This window comes from Photinus pyralis, unplaced genomic scaffold (assembly GCF_008802855.1).
Source record: "Photinus pyralis isolate 1611_PpyrPB1 unplaced genomic scaffold, Ppyr1.3 Ppyr1.4_LG6, whole genome shotgun sequence".
NCBI lineage: Eukaryota > Metazoa > Arthropoda > Insecta > Coleoptera > Lampyridae > Photinus > Photinus pyralis.
Window position 1 is genome coordinate 39,763,805 of NW_022170663.1, and position 23,845 is coordinate 39,787,649.

Genomic DNA, 23,845 nt, shown 5'->3' on the forward strand with positions numbered 1-23,845 from the left:
TGCACCGGTTTACTGCACGCAGGATATCAAACCGTATAAATTGACCGAGGCGAGTTCGGCATAAACCTTGCCCTGTTCCTTCAATTTGAAGCATGGCGTTAGCATAGACTTAGCGCACTCTCCCTCGGCTCTCCCGGCAAGTACAAGTAGAATAAATTGACATCAAAAGATTTACCAACAGCTTTAATTACGATTTCAAAATTTTATAAATAAAAAGCTAACTTCACATGCGCAAGAAATGCATATTGTAGCGAGTATTCTAGACATCGAGGCGCCATCAAGTCGATAAAAAATTAGTCACCGACTATAAGAATGAAAACGGATGCGACGCATTCTTTTCTTGAAAAATGATACCCCATCTAGACTGTAGACTAATTCTTGGTATAAAATAGAAAAATTTAACGTGAAAAGTCTTCTCTAGAGCGTTAATTTGACTTGATTACCTAAACACGAACTAAGTATTTACAGATACAACAAACTTATTTAACATCAATCAATCAAATATTCCGAAAGAAATGCAGGCTTTCACGACCAGACGACAAATACCACGCAGCGATCGATAGAAACAATTAATTAAATAAATCTTAACTATCCAAGTGTTACTAATCCAAAATTTCTAATCGTAATTGCGATTTAAAATGAATGACGTATAAAACAAACACAAACTGAAGATACTTCGGAACTTCACCTTTTTTATTGCACTCAAGTTTCGAGTTACAGATGTAAAAATGGCTTTTTGATGGCGGAATAACTCAGGCTTCATCTGCACGATAGACACCAGTCTCAACTAACCTTCTTCGTAAACGTAATATGCGCTTCCACTTAACTTGACAAACGTTCACTTTCAACGACGAATTAAAAATCTCTTAGACAAAAACTTTCCAACTGGCAAGACTAACTGTCTTGCAATAATACGCTTAAATACGTCAGAATTGCCAATCACCAAAACAATAAGCGTCTTCGTAAAACAACGATTAACGTACTGCTTTTCCATTTAAAACATTTCTCTTTAACCTTATGCTCTTTTCCTTAACAAATCAATGCGTCGTTAAGTGCTAAACGTTAAACTGCAATTGTGTTTTCTTATCTTGAAACTAATTAGCTTACATCGCGACAACAAAACTTCTTATGCCTTCTCGGTGTGTACAATAAATGCCGAAAGGATGAAATTTTCGCCTGAACCTTATTTTTTTAAATACAAATAACGCAATCCGTTACATGTTGCGAAAGGGTGGTCTGGAAATAGCATCATTACCCGTGGGCGGAAATATTTAATACATCCAATACAGTGAATAGTAATTAAAATTCATTTTTCTTAGCCTGCACAATGTAAAGTAACGAAGCAAGCGACGGGGGTGTCCAAAAAAACCTTCTGTTAAGCAAATTGTACAGATATCCACGTACGTCAATTATTTCGCAGTTATCTACAAATAAACTGTTTAAATGAAGTTTCAACAGGCTGTAACTCACTCGAAATCAGCAACTGCTGCGTCTCCTGCGGAGCAATGCACTGTTTTCGATCGTGCATTCCCTTAGGTATGAGCCCCAAAACGTTTTCAAAGAGTTTTATATTAATCAACCAACTCCAAAATGAATTGCTGACGGCTGTTAGGAATAGCAATCCGTTGGGCTTGAGACACTTCGTGCACGATTTAATGAAGTAGTCTTTGTCATCGACGTGTTCCAAAACGAAGCTGGACACTACGACATCGTATTTTTGCGCGTTGTTTTCCGCGTGGTTTTCGGCCGACTCCGCCATGTACCTTATTTTGGACGTTGTTGGGTTGGTTGACGCGTGCGCTTTTGCCAGTTCTAGCAGTTCGGGGGTGACGTCTATTGCCGTTAGCTCGCATCCCATTTCGGCAATTCTTTCGGATAGAATTCCACCTGCAACACCATTTTTTACCGATCGAGCGCATTTCAATTTTTATTTGATACCTCCACAGCCTACTTCCAGAATTTTCACATTTTGCAATGGTGTACTGCTGCCTGCAACTTCCGCTGTGACCTGTTCATTGCGAATTATACAATCTCTAAGGTAAGGCGCTAAAAGTTTGCTGTTCTTGTGCAATAATAGCATCTCTCCGTCTTCATCCCACCAGTTTTCACAAAGTTGCTTAAAGTACAGCACTTCCTTTTCACTTACAGTTGTCGCACGTGTAACGGCGTCGCTTCCCATTTTGGAACTGCAACGTCTATTTGACATTGAGATATTAAGCAATACTGAGATATAAATAAGTTCAGATAGGCATTTTTTAAGATTAATAGTTATCAGCAAAGTCTATACGTATATCGTGTCGATCACTTGTACAGCGGTTTTTATAAATGCGTAATTTGCGTAGGACAATGAGAGTTAAAAAATTTGATTACAATCGTCTGCGATGTAACCTGTAACCCTGTAAGTTGAAAAGCGATTTTAACTCATAATCCACTACGCCGCTAGCTAAATTATGATGCAATATCCTACTGGATCAAATGACCATGTGTTCTTACGGAAATCACGATGGCGCTTTTTTAATTCAAAACACAGAATAAACTGAAAGAGAGATCAATAAATTTGTAGATCTACCACTAGAAGAAGTGGGGTGAACTAAGCTTAAACGTGCCATCTTTCGCATCGACCATAAACTAGATTCACTTTGTTCTTATCTCATGTGCTTCTGATTCGTAACGGGAAACATACCATGTTAAATGACTCTCAAAAAATTACTTACCACTTACAAACTTACACTCTCACGCGTTATCTGACCCGGCCACAGCTTCGCCACTGTAATAACTGCCTTAGAGAGAACTCTGCTTTCTGGTGATAGCTTCTTCTCCGAGCGTTCATTAGTTTCCGATGTTCCTATCCTTTGGTCTCGGTCCCTTCCCCGTTTTCCTCCGTGTTCCTCCTCTTTTTATTGTTGTTTTCTCCCTGCGTTAGTTTCTGTCCCCCCTCCCTCCTCCTCTTGGCCACTTGTGCTTGTCTGATTCTTCCTCCACCTCCAGTATTCTTCCGCTTTCTTTCTTCATTTGATGTTTGTCTCTGCTCCACTCTTCCCATCTTCCCATGGGAATCCCCAAGGCCTCTACCGCTTGGTTTATGGTGGTGTTCCATTCCGAGGCACATAGATTCTTGACAGCCCGTAGCATATGGTCTTTAATCCTCCTGTTTATATGTCCCCACTATCTCATCTACCTCATCTTCACTCTCCTGGTGATCATTTTTCCCTTTAGTAATATCCTTATCTGCTTTCTTGTGAGGTTGTTGTTTTATAATAATAATAATAATAATAATAATAAGAATATGGACGAGAATGAAACTTATAAGTATCTTGGTTTTCAGCAAAATACACATATTAAACATACGAGTATAAAACAAACACTTATCACACAATACCTACAAAGAGTACGCAGTATACTTAAAACAAAAATTACACGGTAGAAATACAATCAAAGCTATTAACACTTATGCCATACCAGTGCTTACATACTCTTTCGGGATTATACGTTGGACAAATACAGATTTAGAACAAATACAGAGAAACACACGTACACTATTAACAAAACACCATATACATCCCCCTCACTCCTCCAGTATACGACTTTACCTTCCTCGTTCGGAAGGAGGTAGAGGACTTACAGATATAAAACTATTACACCAAACACAAATACACCATTTACGACAATACTTTTATAACAAATCAGATACTTCAGTCTTACACAAAACAGTAACATATGCAGACAAATCTTACACACCACTTAACCTACACGAAACTAATGTACTCCCACCCACATCCAAACTTACATACATATCACAAATAACATACAGACATGGAACCAAAAGCCTTTACATGGACGATTTCCACAAGAGGTTGGCCAGGATTGTGTTGACTCTATAGCAACGCACAGTTGGTTATCTGAATGTGATGTCTTCCCGGAGACTGAGGGTTTCATGTTAGCAATACAAGACCAGGTCATTAACACACGCAACTATAAAAAACACATACATAAAGATAAAACAGTGACAAATGATTCTTGTCGACTTTGTTCACAAACATCAGAAACAATCCAACATATAATATCGGCATGCACACGACTTGCACAAACTGAATACAAACATCGACACGATCAGGTAGCTAAAATCATACATCAAAAATTAGCACTTAAACACAATCTCATAACAGATACGACACCATACTACAAATACACGCCACAGATCATACTCGAAAACAACACACACAAATTATATTGGGACAGGACACTACTCACAGATAAAACTATCCACAATAATAGACCAGACATTACACTTATAGATAAAACACAAAAATCCATTTGTATTATAGACATTGCCATCCCCAACACTAACAACTTAACTAAAACACATGCAGAAAAACACCGCAAATACACCGATATAGCTATCGAGCTTAAGACGCAATGGAGAATGAAATCTACTGTTATAGTTCCCATTATTCTTAGTGCTACTGGAGTTATACCAAAGACAATACACCACAATTTACAACTATTAGGTTTAGACAAAAACACATACAAACATTTACAAAAAGCAGTCATTATCAACACATGCCATATTGTTCGTAAATTTCTAAACATAACACAAGATACTACATACAGAAATGATCCACAACGTATACATGTAAACAACAGTACTCGCTCACAACACGGTACACAACATACTGTAATATCTCCACCTCTAACCCAAACAAGCACACAAATACAACTTACCGAACAAACAAGTACAACAAATGATACAACATATACTACATTCAGAGATTCACCTCTGAAGCAAACCACATTATCACAACCCATTAGTATTCAACCCAAACGCAAAAGCCTAAACAGCACTTTAGACTCACAACATGACACACAACATACTGTAATATTTCCAACCTTAACTCAACCAACCACACAAACACAACTTCCTGAACAAACAAACGCAATAAATACAAGTAACGCAACACGCACTACAAAGACGCCCTCACCCACACGACCTAGCACAGCTGAAAAACACAATACTCTTTCTTCTCAGAAACACACCACGTTATCACAAACACAACCCACTCGTACTCAACCCAAACGCAACAACCTTAACACAGGCTCACAAAATACTGTAATGTCTCCACCAATAACCCATGCAACAACAGAAATACAACTTCAAGAACAAAGAAACACCATAAATACAAGTAACGCAACATGCACTACAAAGACAGGTCCATCCAATAAAGTTACACGCCCTAGCACAGTTAAAAAACACAATACTCCTTCTTCTCAGAAACAACCCACTCGTATACAACCGAAACGCAAAAACCTTAACACAGGCTCACAAAATACTGCAATATCTCCACCAAAAACCCAAGCAACCTCACAAATACGACCTCAGGAACAAAGAAACACCATAAATACAATTAAAAAACACAAAACTCCTTCTTCACAGAAGCACACCACGTTATCACAACCCACTCGTATTCAACCCAAACGCAAAGCCAAAGAAACACTTACACAATAAACTCCATTTAATAAAATTACAGGAATTATTATAATGATTTTTTTTTTTTTTTGTTTTCCTCTTTCCTGATAGCGTTGGCTATTGTGCCCATCAATAGGTATGTTGGTAAGTACGAATTACATTATCCCTAGATGTCCAATGTACGTGTGTGATTTTTTTATTTTATTTTTTATTTTTTTTTTTATTTTTTTTTTATTTTTTATTTTTTTTTTTAATGACCCTACATAACTTCACCAGACACAGACACAGACACTAATCGTTACTTGATTTTAATCCGTGCGATTAGTTAACCAGGCTAGACCTGAGTTCTCACAAGAAACACCGATAAGAATAATAATAATAATAATAAAAAAGCAAGTACATATAATACCATTCATAATATCAACAACTGGAATCACACACAAAACATTTAAACAACATTTACAACAACTTGATCTAGATACATACACTCATCATCACATTCAGAAGGCAGTCATACTCAAAACCTGCAGCATCACCAGAACTTTCCTCAGAAATAACTAGCCAGACTTGACAATAGTCCGTTTGACTAGGATTAGAACCGGCAAGACCGAGAAAATCAAATAATAATAATAATAATATATATTTCATCTTTTGGCCATTTAGGTACATGGATAAGATAAGTCAAATTGTAAACAGACAAACAAACAGTAAGATTTACGACAAACAGGTAATGATAAAACTATCACACTATCACTGAACCAATTACTGATATTCCGCATGGTCTGATTACATTTATTTGCGACACGATTTCTATCTCTGTCTGAAACAATTATAGATGTATCATCAGCATATAGGGTGATGACAGCGTTTTCCTGTGCATGTTGTATAAGATCATTTGTGTATAGAATAAACAAAATTGGAGCCAGAACTGTTCCCTGTGGAGTGCCTACATTAAGTGTCACAGTATTTGAATTTATGAAGTTATTGGTACTTTCCCAAGTGTGTGTTAATGAGACGTATTGATGCCTGTTGCACAAAAAGTTGTTTAACCATTTCAAAGGAATACCTCGAATACCGTAGGAGGATAGTTTTGCAAGTAATCTATTATGGTTTAAGCAATCAAACGCCTTGGATATGTCACAGAACACTCCAATTGATGCTTCTTTTTTTCAATTGACTGCAGTATTTTATCTAAGAAAAATTGGACGGCGTCTGCTGTAGATGTATTTGGTCTGAATCCAAACTGATTTCGACTAAGTACATTACATTTTTTTAGGAAACTTTCTAATCTATCTAAATAGCAATATTCTAGAGTTTTTGAGAATACTGATGTTATGGCAATTGGTCTATAGTTGCTTGCATCTTCTGCACTACCGCTTTTAAAAACCGGAATTACTTTTGCTAGTTTTAAGGCAACTGGGAACTCTCCAGTCGCGAATGACAGGTTTACAATGTGGGTTATAGGTTTCGCAATTACTTTAGAAACAAATTTAATTAAGGAGCATGGGAGTTCATCCGGCCCTGCTGATCTTTTGTTTTTTATTTTTTTGTTTATAAGCGTTATCATTTCTGGTTCACAAAAGGGTGTTAGATACAAAGATTTTGGATTATGGTTTAGTTTAATTGTTTTGTTTGTATGTTTGGTAATTTTTGCAATTGTCTCATAGGGAATGTTTTTAAAGTGGTTATTGAAAGATTCTGCGACATCGTGGGGGTTTTCAATGTACACTGAACCCTTTTTCAATTTCAAGTTTCTAGTTTGGGAGCCGCGTTTGCCTTTTATAAATGACCAAGCGCTTTTTACCATGTTATCTGAGTTAAGAATAGTGTTTTGGACATACGCCCTGCGAACATGTTTAATTAGGGTCATATGCTTCCTTTTCATTTCTATGTATTGAGGCTTTAGCTCGGGATATTTACTTTGTAACATGTAGAATGACTTCAAGTTTGCACTAGACGTCCTCACGTCCTCATTAACCCACCCTTTAGGAACGTTTCCGTTTTTGTTCTTATATAGATAAGGAAAGACATTGTTGAAGTGGTGAGACACTATCTTACTAAATATATTAAAAGCAGTCTCTACATCCGATCCTCGTAACACTGGATCCCAATCTTCTATTTCCAATTGACTATAGAATTCTCTACGGCGATTTTCATTATAACTTCTAATCCGAATTTTTTCGCTATAACTTGGAGCATCTATATTTGATTTTATGAGAACGGTACTGTGATCAGAATTTCCATCAGTATCCTGAGTGCCTTCCGCTCCGCCCTCCTCAATGTTCGTCTGTTGCTCCTTGTTAGCGCGGAGGTGTTAACTCGGTATAAGATTGTCGGTGCTATGATCGTGTTGTCCGGATTCCCTGTGTCATTCTGAATGCGTTGGTTATTCTATCTTTCACTGTGTTATGTCTGCTGAGTGTGCTGCTTATGTACGCTCCCAGATATTTAATCTTGTGCTTCATAGTTATCTCCTTCCCGGCTATTATGATCTTCTCTCCTTCTTTGTACTGGGCGTTGCTGCCTGGGTCTCTTATCACCATGTAGCCCTTTTCGTTGTTTATTTGTAGGCCTACCATTTCCAGGTATACCTCGCTGGTTTGGACGAAATCCACAATGTCTTCTAACTTATCCGCGTTAGCGTGGTCAAGTGCTATCGTGAAGAGCCTTGGGGAAAGCGGACATCCTTGTTTGATTCCCCTGGTTTTCTTTTGCTACTCGGTCTTCTTCTCAAACCATTATATACCAGTATACCCCCTTAGGCACGCGTTTATGATTCTGTTGATTAGGAAGTTTGGCGTTGTCAGGGAGGTGGCTATTGCCTCATGCTTCACTTGGTCAAAAGCCTTCGCCAGGTCTATTGCTAGAAGCCATTTTTTGGTTCCTGTCCTCAATTGTTCGTCTAGGATCCTCCTGGTCGTGAATATATGGTGACCAGTTGATGTTCCTTTTAGGAATCCTGCTTGGTATGCTGGTGTCTCGGGTTTGTCGCCCCCTAGGCATTGTAGTAGGTAGGCCGCCTATATCTTGTACCCCGCACTGCATAGCGAGATCCTTCTGTAGTCATCTGTTCCTTACGGTGACCTGACTTTCGGGATGGGGATCTGCACTGTCTCCTTAGGGACTAAGTTCCTGGTCCATATCTCCTGTATCAGTGCATGTAGGTCCTTTATTAGCGATTCTGAGGCGTATTGGAATTCGGTCTGGAATCTATCCTGTCCTGGCATTTTCCCCTTCTTCAATCTCCCTATTATCTCCATCATTTCTTCCACCGAGGGGGTGGCGGGAGTGGCCAGTGATCGTCCTTCGTCATTGTTGGGCCTGTTCTTCCTGTTTCCCCTTCAGGAGTTTCTCCCACACTGTCCTGGTATATACAGGGTGTACCTAAGATACCTCGGATCCTTTACCATAAAATATACCGAAAAAAGTCCTAAAGCAAAATTGTACACATTTACCGTCGCCATATTTTTGATCACCAGGGACGTGCTGTATTCCAGTGGCGTATCAAACTTGCGTTTTCTTAAATGGAACACCCCATATTTTATTACTGATTGGGAAAGTACTTGAGAAATACTTATTTTTTTATGTAACATATTATATCCCTAACTAAACGATTTCGCTGTTATAACCTTTTATTGTCAAAATTTAACAGTTTTTCGAAATTTTTTTTGAGAAAAACTGTCGCGCAGGGGGTTTTGTTTTGGACTGAGGCACAGGTTAAGACCGCGTCCACGGACACGGACATTATGTTACATAAAAAAAGTAAGTATTTTTCAAGTACTTTCCAAATCAGTAATGAGGCGTTCCATTTAAAAAAATGCAAGTTTGATACGCCACTGCAGCACAGCACGCCCCTGGTAATCAAAAATATTTTAGAAATATTGCGACTGTAATTGTGTACAGTTTTGCTCTAAGACTTTTTTCTGTATCTTTTATGGTAAAGTGATCCGAGGGATCTTAGGTGCTACACCGTGTATTTTCTGTTTCCCCATTGTTTCCTCCTTCTGTGTTTTTTATGTGCATTGGTCGGAGCTTGGCGATGTTCTCCGCGAACTCGGCGAATTTCTTGATTTCGTGTTGCTCAAAGGCTCTGTTTTTCTCCTCCTTGGCGTCCCTTTCTTTGTTTCAGGTTTGTTTGGGTTTCCCCATAACCTCTTGATTGCTCTTCTATGATTATCCATGGCTCGCTTCCTATTCGGTTTCTGTTTCCCGAGTGTTTTCCTTGCTGCTTCTTTGAGCGTTTCAGCGATCCTATTCCAAGCTGGTCTTCCTTCCCCATTTTTGGTTCTGATCTCTCCCTGCTCCTTTCTATACTCCTCCCTTTTCTTCTCCCCTGACAGAAGTTTCACATCCCACCATTCGATTTTCCCGCTTTGCTCCTTGTCATTTCCTTCCGCCCCCTCCCCCATCCATCTTTACTTTCCCCCTTACCATTTTGTGGTCCGATCGTACTATTTTTGCCCATATGCCTACTGTGTTCGTGATGCTTATTTCCTTTGACTTCGTCCTTATTACGTGGTCAATCTGCAATTCAGTGTTTCCCTACTACTTTCTTCTCTAATCCTTATTTATCCTGATGCATTCTAGGAAGTATTCGTTTGTGCGCACTTCTTCTGTCATCGCTGTTACTTGTCATTAAGGTCTTAATCCTGATTCGGGTGGTGGGTGCTGTTTATTGATCGCTAAAAGAGACAGCTAGGAGAGATAGAAGAGGATAGGTACTCGGGTAGCAATGAAGAGGAAGGTCTCTTGTTCAAATCAAGAATTGGTAGGATAATTAATACGTGGGAAATTAATGCGCATAATCAATGTTATTAAGCTTTGCCGATTTCATTGACCTTAGTAGAGGGTATCATCATGGTTCCGCGATAATAAAAATGCACTCGACATACCTAATCAGTTGCAAAATGTCGACCAATAGAAGCACTATAAACGAGAAAGAAGTCTCATTTTTTAAAAATCTTAGTGAAGGGTGGTGGAAAGAAGACAGTGGATTGCAACTACTGCACGAGACTAATAGGTTGATGGGAGCTTTCGTACAAGAGGAGTTGTTTCGAACCGGGTTAAAAACGCAAGGTGCACGTGGTAGTGGTCAAGTGAAGATCTTAGAAGTTGGTTGTGGGGGTAAATTTAACCAAGCATCAGTAACTGCGATACAGTTGAGCATTTTTCAGGAGGTTTCCTTACTGAAATATTAGCTAGGATGGATTGTGAGGTGACGGCGATCGAGGTAGTGCCAGAACTGGTTGAGATTGCGAAAAACCACGCCTCGTCCGGTCCTGTAACCTCAAAGACCACTACTTACATTGCGCAGTCCATTGAAGATCATGCTAAACATAACGCCAACAAATATGACGTTGTTGTCTCCAATTTTGTTTTGGAACACGTCGACGAGAAAGAGTACTTCCTCGATTCGTGCACGAAGTGCGTCAAACGAGGAGGGCTGCTTATCGTCAGCGCGATGAGCAAAACAATATGGAGCTGGTTGATAATAAATCTGTACGAAAGGGTTTTTGCATATGTACCCAGGGGCACTGATGATTGGAATATGTGTATTACAGCGCAAGATACTCACAAAATGATACGCAAAAGTAGGTATTTGGTTTTGGCGATTTTTAATCAACGTGTAACATTTGCAGATAATTTCGAAATAATCGACACACGCGGGTACTTCCACAATATTCTAACTGGAAAGTTGTCTTGGTGGTCATGGTGGTCTATAGCTTATGTTATCGAAGCTAAAAAATTGTACTAGCGTACATCCCATTTTCGATCGATTAATTATTAAAATGTATTACAAGATAATCCATTTAAAAATAAGTTGATAAAAATCATAAAAAATTTGCCCCCCTCCCCCCACACCATTTGCATCTTCTTAAAATAACAATAGTTCGCCGCGTTGAAGACATTCTTCACGTCCAGTGGCGCCACCAGACAGACCTCTCGTTTTATTTATTTATTTATTATCCCTCTCTTGTTCTTGGCCCTCAACAGGCTTGCGCCCAATTACAGAGTGACCCGCATAATTCTTTTTAGAGGTGCCTCTGCAGAAGGTCTTAAGTTGTTCTATACTACTCCGGTATTTACCCTACGAATTAGGAAAACGGCAGGAAAAGCCTAATTCGGAGTAGACGGCCGAATGCTCGAAACTGGTCTAAGGTAATTCCCATCTCTGCCACAGATGAAAAATTCACCTCAACTCAGGTTCGAACACCCGACCTCACGTGTCATCCCTTCGTTTGCCTGCTTCATCTCTTGGATTTCCAGGTTGTTGCCCGTTTCAGTCTTCCAGAGAGTATCCAGAGCGTTATCTATCACTACTTTCCAAATCCCATGTTGGCTCGTAGCCACGATTTTAACCACCACGGAAAGCATGTTGTCTGAGCCCTGTGCTTTATTTACCGACAGGAACTGCTATTTCCTCAACCTTCACTAGCTCTTCGGTTCCCAACCTTGGCTGCTCACCTTGAAGCGACGTCAAACTGTCGTGGATAGGGAAAAGTTTCCTTATCGTAGGATCGGAAGTTGCGCCGTTCTTATCCCAATCTTACACGTCACCATTTAGTACGCCCTCCCTCAGATGTCTTTGTCTAGCTCATCGAACAACCCTTTCCAACACTTCCTCTTGCTGGCGCCAATCGGGTACTTCAACTGGTTTCTATCTCTTTTCAGAGGCGCCTTCTCCTCTACCGTACACATCCCGGTTCGCAACTTGCGTTGGAACCTCCTCCTTCTCTTCACTTACATTCATTACTCTTTTTGGTCTTCCGTCTCGCAGCTAATGTTTTTTGTTCTTCACATTTCTTAGCGCAATTTTTCTTTGCCAGCGATATCATTAATGTTTTTCTAAACAAAGCTCTCAACTCTCTCAACCCTTCTTCTTACAAGCTTTTTAAATTGTCAATTGGAATAACATTTACTCCTGCAGCCTTTCGAACCGATCATATCTTTCATAGCTGCACCTACTTCTGACTTCTCCAATGACATCCGTATTCACGTACGTTTCCTACCTTTTTTCGATTTCTGGTGGCTTCTCACGGGCCTTACTTATGCGGTCAGTTTTGCTTCTATGTAGGGGGAATTATTCGTTTCTAAGAGAGAGGTAATAGTAATTCGGGTTGAGCCGTCGTAGCGCTCAGGTCGAAATAACGCAGATCAAGACTCGCGTTGAGGCCTCTGTTAGCTCAAGTAAAAGATCCATAGCTAAAATTAGCGCCGAACCATTCGTTAGTCCAAATTGGAAACGTTCCAGTTCAGAAAATCAAAAGTAGCGCATCGTGGAAATAAACTTTCGGCAGAAAACGAGGCTGCAAATATGAAAAGTTTCCCCATAACCATCCGCTAATTGTAACAGAACACGTATGCAAATGTGTGCAAATAACCACATCATTATTTTACCAACAACGTAACATACAAAATCCTTATCCGAGAGTACCTTGAATCCAGTCCACTGACACTCGTTACGTTTAGGGACCATTCATGATTTTTGATTGATTTTTGAAAAGTCACTTGTTCTATCGTATTTTAACCTTCTCTTTCTTCTGTTTCAGGTTAGTTTGACCGCATCGATTTTAAGACAAATTTGGTAAGTCTCTTTTCTAATTGCACACGTTAATTTCACGCTCGATCGCCACCTCTTATATTATTACTTAAAATCTTTATTCGCAATTTTTAGAAACAATTAATTAACCAGCGTGCGATCTACGTACAAATAAATCGAATAAATTGAACATTGCTACTCCTTTTTTAGAAGGATTACAATATACCATAATTTGTTTTTTTTAATTGGTATCTACCTATACGTAATGCACCACAAGGAATTATATCTTGTCTTTTGTTGAATAATATGTAAATTATCGTGGTTTTTAACCACACGATTTACCGACTTAGTGTCAGACGTTAGACTTTGCTATTTCGCAATATTTGCATCGCGATTCGCTACCCCTTTCATTTGTTTGTTGTGTTATTGTCTGTTACAGATTTGCAGAACGCGCCCTTCTGAGCTCACAAAGTTCAAAGGTAAATCTTTTTAATTTTCGTCCACTCCTTGATTAACTTTTGATTACATGCTGGTTTTCGATAAAATCGAATTGTAATTATTACATTTGCTGGATATTCGCTTAACTATTATAGCTTCATTGTTTTCTGCCTGTTTTTGATATTAATACTTTCTCCGACTACGTATTGATCCTCTTTTTACTAAAAATTAATTCAAATTCAGATATTGACATAGCAGATATATACAGGGAATTTTTTCAAATGTATACATATGGGCGAGGTATGTATATTTGAAAAAGACAGATCAAATGCATGGAATAGATGCCTATAATAGGCAACCAACTCTGCACGAATTTTTTTGTTAATGATACTCGGCGTCTGCTATGGAAAAAGTCACTTGATTATTTCATGTCAAATTAGTGTTAGCCATTGGTCTTATTAGCATCAAATTGTGATTTTTTAGCACAAAGATGTATAGCAAAGGTGATAATATTGAAATATTAACGTGGTATCATGGTAGTAACAATTTAAGAACTGTAAAAACAGTTAAGTGTAATGTTGGTTGCCTAGAGCCATCTATTCCATACCGTGAATCATAATTCCATGCGTATGATCTGTTTTTATAAGTATTTATTGTCCATATGTATACATTTAAGAAAAATTCACTGTATAGTACAGTGACCTATTTGTAATATTTTTGAGATCATTGATTAAATCACCATCGATTGTGTGTTCGGTATCCGCCCAGTGGACGGATTGGGTTAAGATTGCACCTCGCGCTTTGCAAACCGACCCGCGCGGATTTTGTACTGTGTAACTCCGCTTAACGAATGCTCCTTTCCCACTATTTACACTCATATTTATAGCTATCGCTTTGTACATTCTGACTCAATAAGCGCTTTCTCATACAGCGATATAATAACACTTCCTCTGTGCTATTATAAGCTTTTTGTTATTTAACGCTCGGTTACGATAGATATAACTCGCTCTTTTTGCTCTTATTTTAATTACAATTACCCGATTCATTTATCTCGTCCCAAATATACACACCTATTGCAGCATACAATTATTTACATCTGAAACAAAATTGCATTTGTAAACCGCGATGATTACTAATTCCCCTTTAGCTTCCTTGCGGTTAAATAAAAACCAACGTGGGTTATGAATAAATTTGCAACAAATAACGCAAACGAGCTCCTGGGGTAATGATAAAAATAATACTGAAACACATTCTTTATTTATGAGTTCCTTGAATTTCAGACACTCATTAAATACATTAACAACCCTTAAATTACGGATACAAATTCACAAAGCTAAACATTACACCGACCATTAAATAAAATCCTGAAGTTTTGTGTCCTGTCCTGTAACAAAGGGTCTCTCAGGTCCTAAACAAATAAATTCCAGCATTGTACAGGATGTCCGGCCTGAAATTTCTAATGCTAAACCTACATTACGTTTACATCACGTAAATTTTCAACTACAGGGTGACTCGCTCTCATCGTCGGTATTATTTCAACCTAGAGAGATGAGACACCCCTGTAGTTTACACAACATTTCGACCAAGGACGTATTGATCCTCGATCCTGGATACGATTTGAATCTGCATATTCATCCTTGCTTAATTATTTAACTTTTATGCCCATATTACGAGTAGATGTATCAATGGATTTAAATTTCTCGTAGTGAAACGTGATATTCAATCATAAACCACAATTAGGACGAGCATCAAAGAATGGTAATTGCAATTTACTATATCCCGTTTTCTAAATGCAATAAGTAACAAAATCTGGCTAATTCAAGCCATTGTCCGCAATGAAAGCTTTCCTTTGTATGCCATATACGTAGTTTATGGCAGTAAACGTTTTTAGTACCGAAACCGGTATATGCAGCACAAGCAACAAAATTAATAGATCGAGAACAAAGAATTGGAACAATCTGATCTACCTACCTACTAAATTAGTTAACGATATCTGCAAACTTTCTATTAATACAAATAAAATGGTAATTGCGTAATCGAGTGTGTCATGTACAGCGATGTAGAGTACTAACGGAAGATTTGCGTAGAAATCGATGCCAACGTAGAACAGCCCTCGATTTTTCTACCACACCATTAAGGGATAATGCAAATGAAAATTTGGGGCTTTTTAAAATTTCGCGATACTTACACAACTGCTTAACAATACGTTATAAACATTAACAAATGCCTTATGTAACTAATTATGTTGTAAAGATCATAAATTACGCCCACGTTTAAGTAAAAAATTTAATCTAATTACGCAATTATTGCGGTTTTTTATTGGCATTTCGCTTCGGGTGACAAATCGGCATATATTTGTATAAATTTGGTACGGCAGTGTCTGGAAAATCACTTAACTGTTAGGTATGCTAAGACGACTAATGTTTAATTTATAACAGTATTTAGAAGGTGCGGTTAGACATAAATCTGCATTTTTGAAAAAATAGATCAAAGGTGGCTAGAATTTCCTTCGTCCTAGTCACCTTTCCGTATTTACCTCTTTACCTCCTCCGTATTTTGAATGGACCGCGTTGACAAACTAAACACCACGGACAGATTTTAAAGGGATACGTTCGTTGGTCTTGTTTTTTAATATTATTTATTTATTATTTATTATTCCTCTCTAAGTTCTGAGTCCTCAACACGCTTGCGCCCAATTCCAGCGTGATCCGCATAATGCTTTTTAGAGGTGCCCCTGCAGCCAGCAACGTTCTTCATTTAACCTGCTCTTGCGAGAGTGGTGAGATTATCCCTGCATCGTCCTGCACATTGATGGTTTAGATTAAATTGTCATCTTCAAACAGTAAATCCTTTCTTCGTTCCCCGTGTTATTGTAATTTCATTTGAGTTTAGTTTTGTAGCCGATCTTCCACCAAACTCAGTAAATCAGCATACATTCAGAATATTCCATTTAATTTTGTACCCGAATTAGGGAATCAAGTTTAATTCATGTAGGTTGTCATATTTTTACTCCAACCTTAACTCCAGACCACCAACCCCCTGTAGCCTTCCACGATACATATTATTTGGTCCTTCGAGCCGCATATTGTTAAGCTTCGCTCTTTCTTTGTTTCGCTCCTTTTTGGTGAGATCTTGATTCTTGTGCATCCTCCGCATTCTTCAGAGCCTCGCGCTGAAGGCCTTACTCTCGCTAAAAAATAAGTAAAAGTTTTGGTTCAATGAAAATAATATAATAATGTACACATACGGTTTAAAATATCTGTCTGATTACCCGCTCAATATGTTAAAAAAAAATTTTTTTAAATTAATTTATTTATTAACCCTAGCCTTTCGGCTTCGGGGACCCTTAGATATTGTACATAGCATATACAGGGTGGTGACTTGTGTAACGCATCATATGGATTTCAATGTAAAATTCATAACATGCGATTATTAGTCTAGGCGATAGAGACTGTAAAATTGGCAAACTGGACATTTTGAGGTGGAAAAGAAAAAAATGGTGGAATATGTTCAGTTAGGTGTCAAAAACAACATATTAAAAATCCCACCCTCCAGATCCTGTGCTAAAGGCTCCAGCCACCCCACCATCCCCCAAAAACCGTGTTTTCGCTCTTTTTGGCTGATATCTCGCGATCTATGAGGTCTATATGAAATATTTTTAGCTGAAAATATTTCTCGGGAAATTTCATACAAGGTAGATACTCAGAAGTTAGCCTAGGTGTACCTCTTAGTCTAGGAAATTCATAAAAGCGGCGAAAATCATCAATTTTCGTGGCTTTTTGTAAATATATCGCGACCTTTAGGGCTAGATGAAATATTTTTAGCTGAAAATGCTCCTCGTGCAATTTTTTACAAGGTAGATACTCAGAAATTAGCCTACGTGTACCTCTTAGCCTAGAAAATTCATAAAAGGATGCGAAAATCATCATTTTCGTGTTTTTTTGCGGTTTTTTGCAAAAATATCGCGACCGTCAGGGCTAGATGAAATATGTTTAGCTGAAAATGCTCTTCGTGCAATTTCATACGAGATAGGTAACTGAAGAGTTGGCTTAGTCACCTTTCACCTTCAACTTTCATGTGTGAGGAAATATTCATTGTAAAACAAAGTATTTCTATGTACCATTTATTCACGTAAAAACAGTATTTTCATATTAAAATATTCACACATTCATTTATACCTCAACGTAATCATTACCCTTATACTTATCCAAATCAATTCGTACTTTTTCGATCAGACTTCTTAATCAAAAGTTATAGACTAGAAACCAATTTGAAAAAAATTCAAAGGGCTGTAACTTTTGAACTAGTAGCCCAATCTTGGAACTGTTTGAAATTATGGATTCTACAGGCCACATTCTATAAGAAAATTTTTTTTTTCCGGGTCGATCTGAGAATTTTTTTTTCGGGGCTCAAAAAAAGGCAGTGTATAACCTTCCTTTTTTACCAAAAATCGACTACACCAAAATTTCTCGGGAAAACACTTTTTATTATTAATTTGGGTGCGTAGAATCCAAATCAATTCGTACTTTTTCGATCAGACTTCTCAATCAAAAGTTATAGACTAGATGCAGATTCCACTTCTTCAGGCTCTTCGACGTCCTCTAGTGGTAGTGGGTCGTCTGAGATTACCGACTCGTAGTTCTCGTCTTCCGCTTTACCTGATGCATGGGTAATTCAAATTATTACCCCAATTTTAAAAAAAAAACAATAACTCTTTGTTTTTCATAGCTCATAGCTAAATTATAAATTTTGCATTTAAACCAATGTGTGAGCTTAAGTAAATCAATTTGAGTAGTAAGCCATGGAAGCCACATTGGAAAATATTAAAACAAAATACAAAGAGATAACATCTGTCATTTTGGGAGTTATAATAAATTCTGTTTTTGATTAGTTAAGTTTGTTGGAAAAACTTCTAAAATCCATAGTGAAGAGCACCGTTTAAATTATTTTTTCAAAGTACGCCGTTTCAGCACGATGGTGGCCCACTTCAATTTTCTGTAATGACTGAATCAACAATTTCCTGGGAGGTGAGTAGGTGGAGGAAGCGCTATAAATTAACCAGCGCGCTCTCCAAACCTTACACCACTGAACTTCTTTTTATCCTCTGCTTCGTATACTGTAATCGATGTTACTTTACAACCGACGTTGCAAATCATAAATACCCTTTACGAAACTGTTTACTTAAGGTTCAAAAACATAGTAGTGCCTTATATCAAAAAGGTGTTCTGTATAAAGGTACTACTTTATTCAATGTTTTGCCCTCTAACATCAAAACGATTACATCGTATCATTTATTTAAAAAAGCTGTGAGACGTTTGCTCATTGATTGTACCCCTTATTCACTAGAAGAATATGTTATTCATTGCAAGCTCTATGACTGACTTGATTAATTGGTGTGTCTCCTTTCTATCTAATATATTATTATTATTATTATTATTATGAGGATACGTGAAAGGAACTGTATAGGTACAAAGAAGTCCCAACAACAAAAAGGAATATAAAAATGTGCATTTGTAATGCTTTCGCATCCATAACGTCAGCTATGCTTCGTCGTGTCAAAGAATCCTTTTCTAAACGCATCGAAAACTGTTTTGGTACAGCGCTGAGGATATTTTGAAAATTTATTAAAATAATAAATTGTTATTTTCCTTTTTATTTTGGTTTTTGTGTTTTTTGTTTTTGTTTGTTTTTTTGTTTGGGGTAAATATTTTATAATTTGGATTGGCGTTTATAATTTTTCACGGCGTACTAATTACTGAAACCCTTTGAAAATCGATAAACACTGTGATGGAGAGATTGTTGAATTACAAAAAATATGTAAAAAGTTTCGATATTCAATTTTTACTGAACCTCTACTTTTTGAAAATATCACGACTCATTTTAGATATCATGTGTAATACATTAAGTCACACTAAAATTGACCAAGGAATCGAAATATACAATAATATAAAGGGGTCCCATTAAATAAAATGCAACTTTGATGTATATACAATTGCAATTTCGCTGAAAATGTTTTTAGGTTGTAGCCTTAAGGGTCCTTCCACATGCCCCCACAATGAATTTTAAATATATGCATTAATAAACCCACAATCTTCCACCCACACACTAAAGGCCCACCCTGTATAGGTAGGTATTAGAATTCTATAACATATACTTCGATATCACATACCCTGTAGGTATCATAATTTTAAATTAAAGAGGAAACGTTAATCCCCTAAGTTAGCCGTATTGAAAAAATAAAGTGCTAATGTTGTTGCCTTGCGCAGCCCCGTATAGATTGTAATTATTCTATGGACCACCTACTAAATATTCTATAAGCGGAAATCATCGGGCGTCCACTGTACGTACACTTTTGATACATGAACATGGACCTAAAATTGATCAAATATGGACGTCTAGTGGATAGATTGTGTTGTGTGGGCTGGCTCGCATTTTAGCCAGAGTCGACAATCGTTATTGTAAAACCAGAAACCAGAAATGCAGGAAGACATTTTGAATAATCGAAAAACCGAAGGAGAACTTGTAAGCTTCTAGAAAAATCTGGGCCCGCAAGTGACGTCACTACAGACGGCGAAAGATATCCATGATCGAGCAATCCTATCTTTTCCAATCAGTCTAGGTGACATTCATTTCTGTATTGCTGAACTGGTGGTCGTGCTGTTCCAATAGCCGTTACAGTTCATGGGTTCCGACGCCGACTCTCACGGTGTTGTCGAAGAAGACTGTACCGTTATGCCCTAGTATGGATAGGACGGCTGGGTGAAATCGAGCTATGAATAAATTCCGCACTCAAAGCGCAGAAATTGACACCATGGGGTGCTCTCATCTTCGGAGCGATGATTCAATCCTTGCACTCCCGACGTAGAACTCTCGGTTTGCCGCAGCCATAGCATCGCAAGACAGTGTTCGCTCCTTCTTCTTTCGACATACGCTGACATCGGGCCCTCGGAAATTGCAGAAGGAACATGGATTCCGTTTTGGTTCAGCTGCAGTCTGTGTCCACCATGGTCAATTCGGCGATTGGAGCCTCATCGAGAATGTGACAAATATCAGCCGAAACCTAAAGAAAGATACAGTTCAAGTACATAAAAAGCAAATCGCGTACTTACGAAGAAGAAGCAAAAACACAATTATATCCTCTCTATATATGAGGAAAAGATGAATCCGTCCATTACTGCCAAATCCCCCAATAAATGAATTCAATTGCTAAAATTAATAGAATATGGATGGCGGCAATTAAAATTCCATGCGTTTTCACTAACGCCTCAGCGGTTTTTCAAATGAAATGCACTCTTTTACAGCTCACCAACGAAAGAGGAAGACGAAGGTCGCCAATCGATAACCAAAAAGCACGTCGCCGGAATGGGCACAACCTTCGAGTTTATTTTAGGACGAACTTCTTGCTGAAAAAAAAAACTAAAGTCGAAGTTTGGACGGGGGATGTAATCTTAGAATTTGGCATTTGACTCAGGGGGTTCCATTTGTAGATCATGCATTGCGTTTATCGTTGATCGTTCAAGGTGTCCTATCGAAAATTTGTTGCCGAGATCTGAGGTCATTTCGTGTAATCGATGCATTCGTAACCTTTTTGCGCTTTTATTAATTATTACATTTTCAAGGGCGATTTCTTGGAAACCAATTGTCGGTTCTAAAAAAATGAAAACCGGTGTGTAAGAAATATTTATTTTTCAAATTGTGAGCCGTTTGACTTCTCGTTCCATTTAAGAAAGAGGTCCGTAAATTCATACGGAGACTATTTTAATTTTATCGTATTTGCCCAATATCTAATCAAAAGTGGTTAAAGATAAGTGCTTTTTTGTTTGCCGGTCAAAGTTGCATTAGCAGTCGAAAAGTAAAGTCTGTCAGCTCCGCGAACAACGGTCGATGAAGATCAGCTCGAGAGGTTTCAGAAATTAAGCGCCAATTGGTGGAGCGAGCATGGAGAGATGAAAGCACTGCACACGGTAGCGCGGAAGATGATACCTCAAATTGGAGGCGATTATGCCAAAGATGGACAGATAAAAACTGAAGCGATGACAGATGATTTACCGCTTGCGGGGTTGAACGTTTTAGAAGTTGGATGTGGAGGTGGTTAATCGTGATAGTAATTCCGAAAGTGCCTAAGGGTGCTTTCACACACACCGGCAAAACCGGAGCCGGTTCCGGCGCCGGACCGGAAGTAATATGCACACATACCGGCATTTGCCGTCACCGGATCCGGCACCCGGTAAAACGAAGAAGGTTCGGTCAACGCTCGGGCAGGCACCATTTTAGTTTGATTCTGAACGACGCGCGAGAAGCATTGCCATTATGATTAGTGAAAGACATAGGCGCCGCAATTTACTGATATCACTACATCTTAGGCGAAAATATAGGAAACGAGAACGCCAGTACTGGGTTCATCCCATTTTAGCTGTGAGGTATACTGCATTCTGCATTCTAAAATAAAAATATGAGCAAACACTATCCCGACACCGGTTTTCTCAGCTGCGTGTGCATGATTCCATAACTTAACCTTGAAACCGACAAGCTGCTTCCCGCCCCGGCCACCGATTTATCGAGTTCTGGTCCGGCGACACAAACAGCCGGGACGGCATTACGCCGGATCGGACTGTATGTGCAAGCCCAAATTTAATTACATTGCATCCGGCGCCGGAACCGGAACCGGCTCCGGTTTTGCCGGTGTGTGTGAAAGCACCCTAAGTGTCTTGCTTTGCAGGTGGAATACTCAGCGAAATGTTGGTCAAGTTGGGGTGTAACTTAACAGCGATCGATATCGCGGCTGATCTCATTGAGGTAGCTAAAGAGCACGCATCTGCCGATCCTGTAACCTCAAAAATAAAGTACGTCTTCGAACCAGTTGAGGAGCACGCGAAATCGAATTTCGAAAAATACGACATCGTCGTGTCCACTTTTGTTTTGGAACATGTTAACGATCACGATTTCTTCATACAATCCTGTGTGCGGTGTCTGAAAAAGAACGGTTCGATCTTTATCAGTGCCATTAGTAAATCATTGTTGAGCTGGTTAATAATAATATACTGGTTGAACACATTTTGAGAGTGGTTCCTAAAGGAATACACCCATACGAGCTCCTGATTACCGCTGAGGATACTCAAAAAATCCTAAACGCATGTAAGACTGCTGTGAGGTCCTTAAACGAAAGACTGATGCGATTTTTTTAGATAACTGCCAAATCAAGACCACGCGAGGATTATACCACGATCGCATCACCGGAAGAACTTACTGGATCCCTACACTCAGATTACTTTATCTAACTCACGCTGTCAAAAACGTTTCAGAGGTCATGTAGTAGAATTAAAAAATCAATAAAAATGGGAAATTGACAGATTGCTTAAGATTGAACTCCACATCACGATTTTGAATTAGATAAGTCTGCACAGCATTCGTAATATATGATGGGGATAGCGAAAGTGGCCTACTGAAAGTGAAAAAGCAGAGCAGATCGGAGCAAGGTTGTTTCATAATACGTTCGTGATTCTAATATGCACCATCAGAACATGTCGATCTAGTAATTCGCACGTACACTTGGATTTGTACGTAATCCTACAATTAATTACATTTCAACGATTGTAGGGAACGTTCTTTTATGTGTTGATTAGTTAATTAACGCAATTTCTATCGCTCACTACCTACATCGATTTATTTCTCATGGTGTAATCGGAAGAAGTGCATGATTCTGATGTCTCCCCTACCTTTTTTTAAATTTGTCGTTTTTTGTAACTGGGAACTTATGTTCTATCATCTGTCAATAAATGAAAAAATACTCGTGCTAAAATAGACCAATTGTTATACACGCGTTTCTTATAGTACGTGCAATATATTATAATTTAAAAATGCGATATGATTCGATATTCACTTTTCAGTATAGGGAATTTTTGACACGACTTTTAATCCGGCTCATATTCAATATCGCTGTCTCTTTGCGCTCCCAAGTTAGATGCGGAACAGACGGGCGGACAAAACCATTACTTTCCCTTAAAAGAAGTAAAATAAAATCATATCGAATTTATACTCGAATACATTTCTGATTAAGTGGGCTGCTTATTCGAAATTCCATGATTGCCATCGAAATGTCACTTGAAATTTATTTATAAAAATCAACGTGTTTAGAAATAAAATGAGTTTGAGAATAAGATAATAGACCGTCTATTCGGTGGTTTGATGCAGAAACTGAAGAAAAGTCGCTACCTACAAAATCCAGTCTATTGCAAAGGTAGGTACGCCACTCTTACCTTTCTCCAGCTTTCGGGATATACCCTACAGCCAGGGAGGCTCTAAAGAGGTGCAACAAACACAAGAGCAGCGACTTCTACCGGGAATATCTCGTCCGGTCCTGCACTGGGCTGCACGTGTTGACCGCCCATCTCACAGATCCCTGG

The 23,845-nt window shown here is 38.5% G+C and overlaps 2 protein-coding genes and 1 long non-coding RNA gene across 3 annotated transcripts; 2 read left to right on the top strand and 1 right to left on the bottom strand.

Moving 5' to 3' along the window:
• Positions 1 to 1,251: 1,251 nt before the first annotated feature.
• LOC116173732 (ubiquinone biosynthesis O-methyltransferase, mitochondrial-like) lies at positions 1,252 to 10,429 on the bottom strand. The gene is made up of 4 exons (XM_031491403.1): positions 10,357 to 10,429; positions 1,939 to 2,195; positions 1,471 to 1,887; positions 1,252 to 1,424 (listed from the first exon to the last, which is right to left on the bottom strand). The coding sequence occupies exons 2-4, from the start codon at positions 2,177 to 2,179 to the stop codon at positions 1,300 to 1,302; spliced, it is 783 nt and encodes a 260-aa protein (XP_031347263.1). The 5' UTR covers positions 2,180 to 2,195; positions 10,357 to 10,429; the 3' UTR covers positions 1,252 to 1,299.
• On the top strand, positions 10,011 to 11,269 carry LOC116173731 (ubiquinone biosynthesis O-methyltransferase, mitochondrial-like). Its single transcript, XM_031491402.1, has 3 exons — positions 10,011 to 10,588; positions 10,639 to 11,055; positions 11,104 to 11,269. The coding sequence occupies exons 1-3, from the start codon at positions 10,273 to 10,275 to the stop codon at positions 11,217 to 11,219; spliced, it is 849 nt and encodes a 282-aa protein (XP_031347262.1). The 5' UTR covers positions 10,011 to 10,272; the 3' UTR covers positions 11,220 to 11,269.
• An 8,349-nt stretch (positions 11,270 to 19,618) lies between these two features.
• On the top strand, positions 19,619 to 22,957 carry LOC116173733. Its single transcript, XR_004145978.1, has 3 exons — positions 19,619 to 21,530; positions 22,162 to 22,577; positions 22,628 to 22,957. It is a non-coding gene; the product is annotated as an uncharacterized LOC116173733 (long non-coding RNA).
• The last annotated feature ends 888 nt before the right edge of the window (positions 22,958 to 23,845 follow it).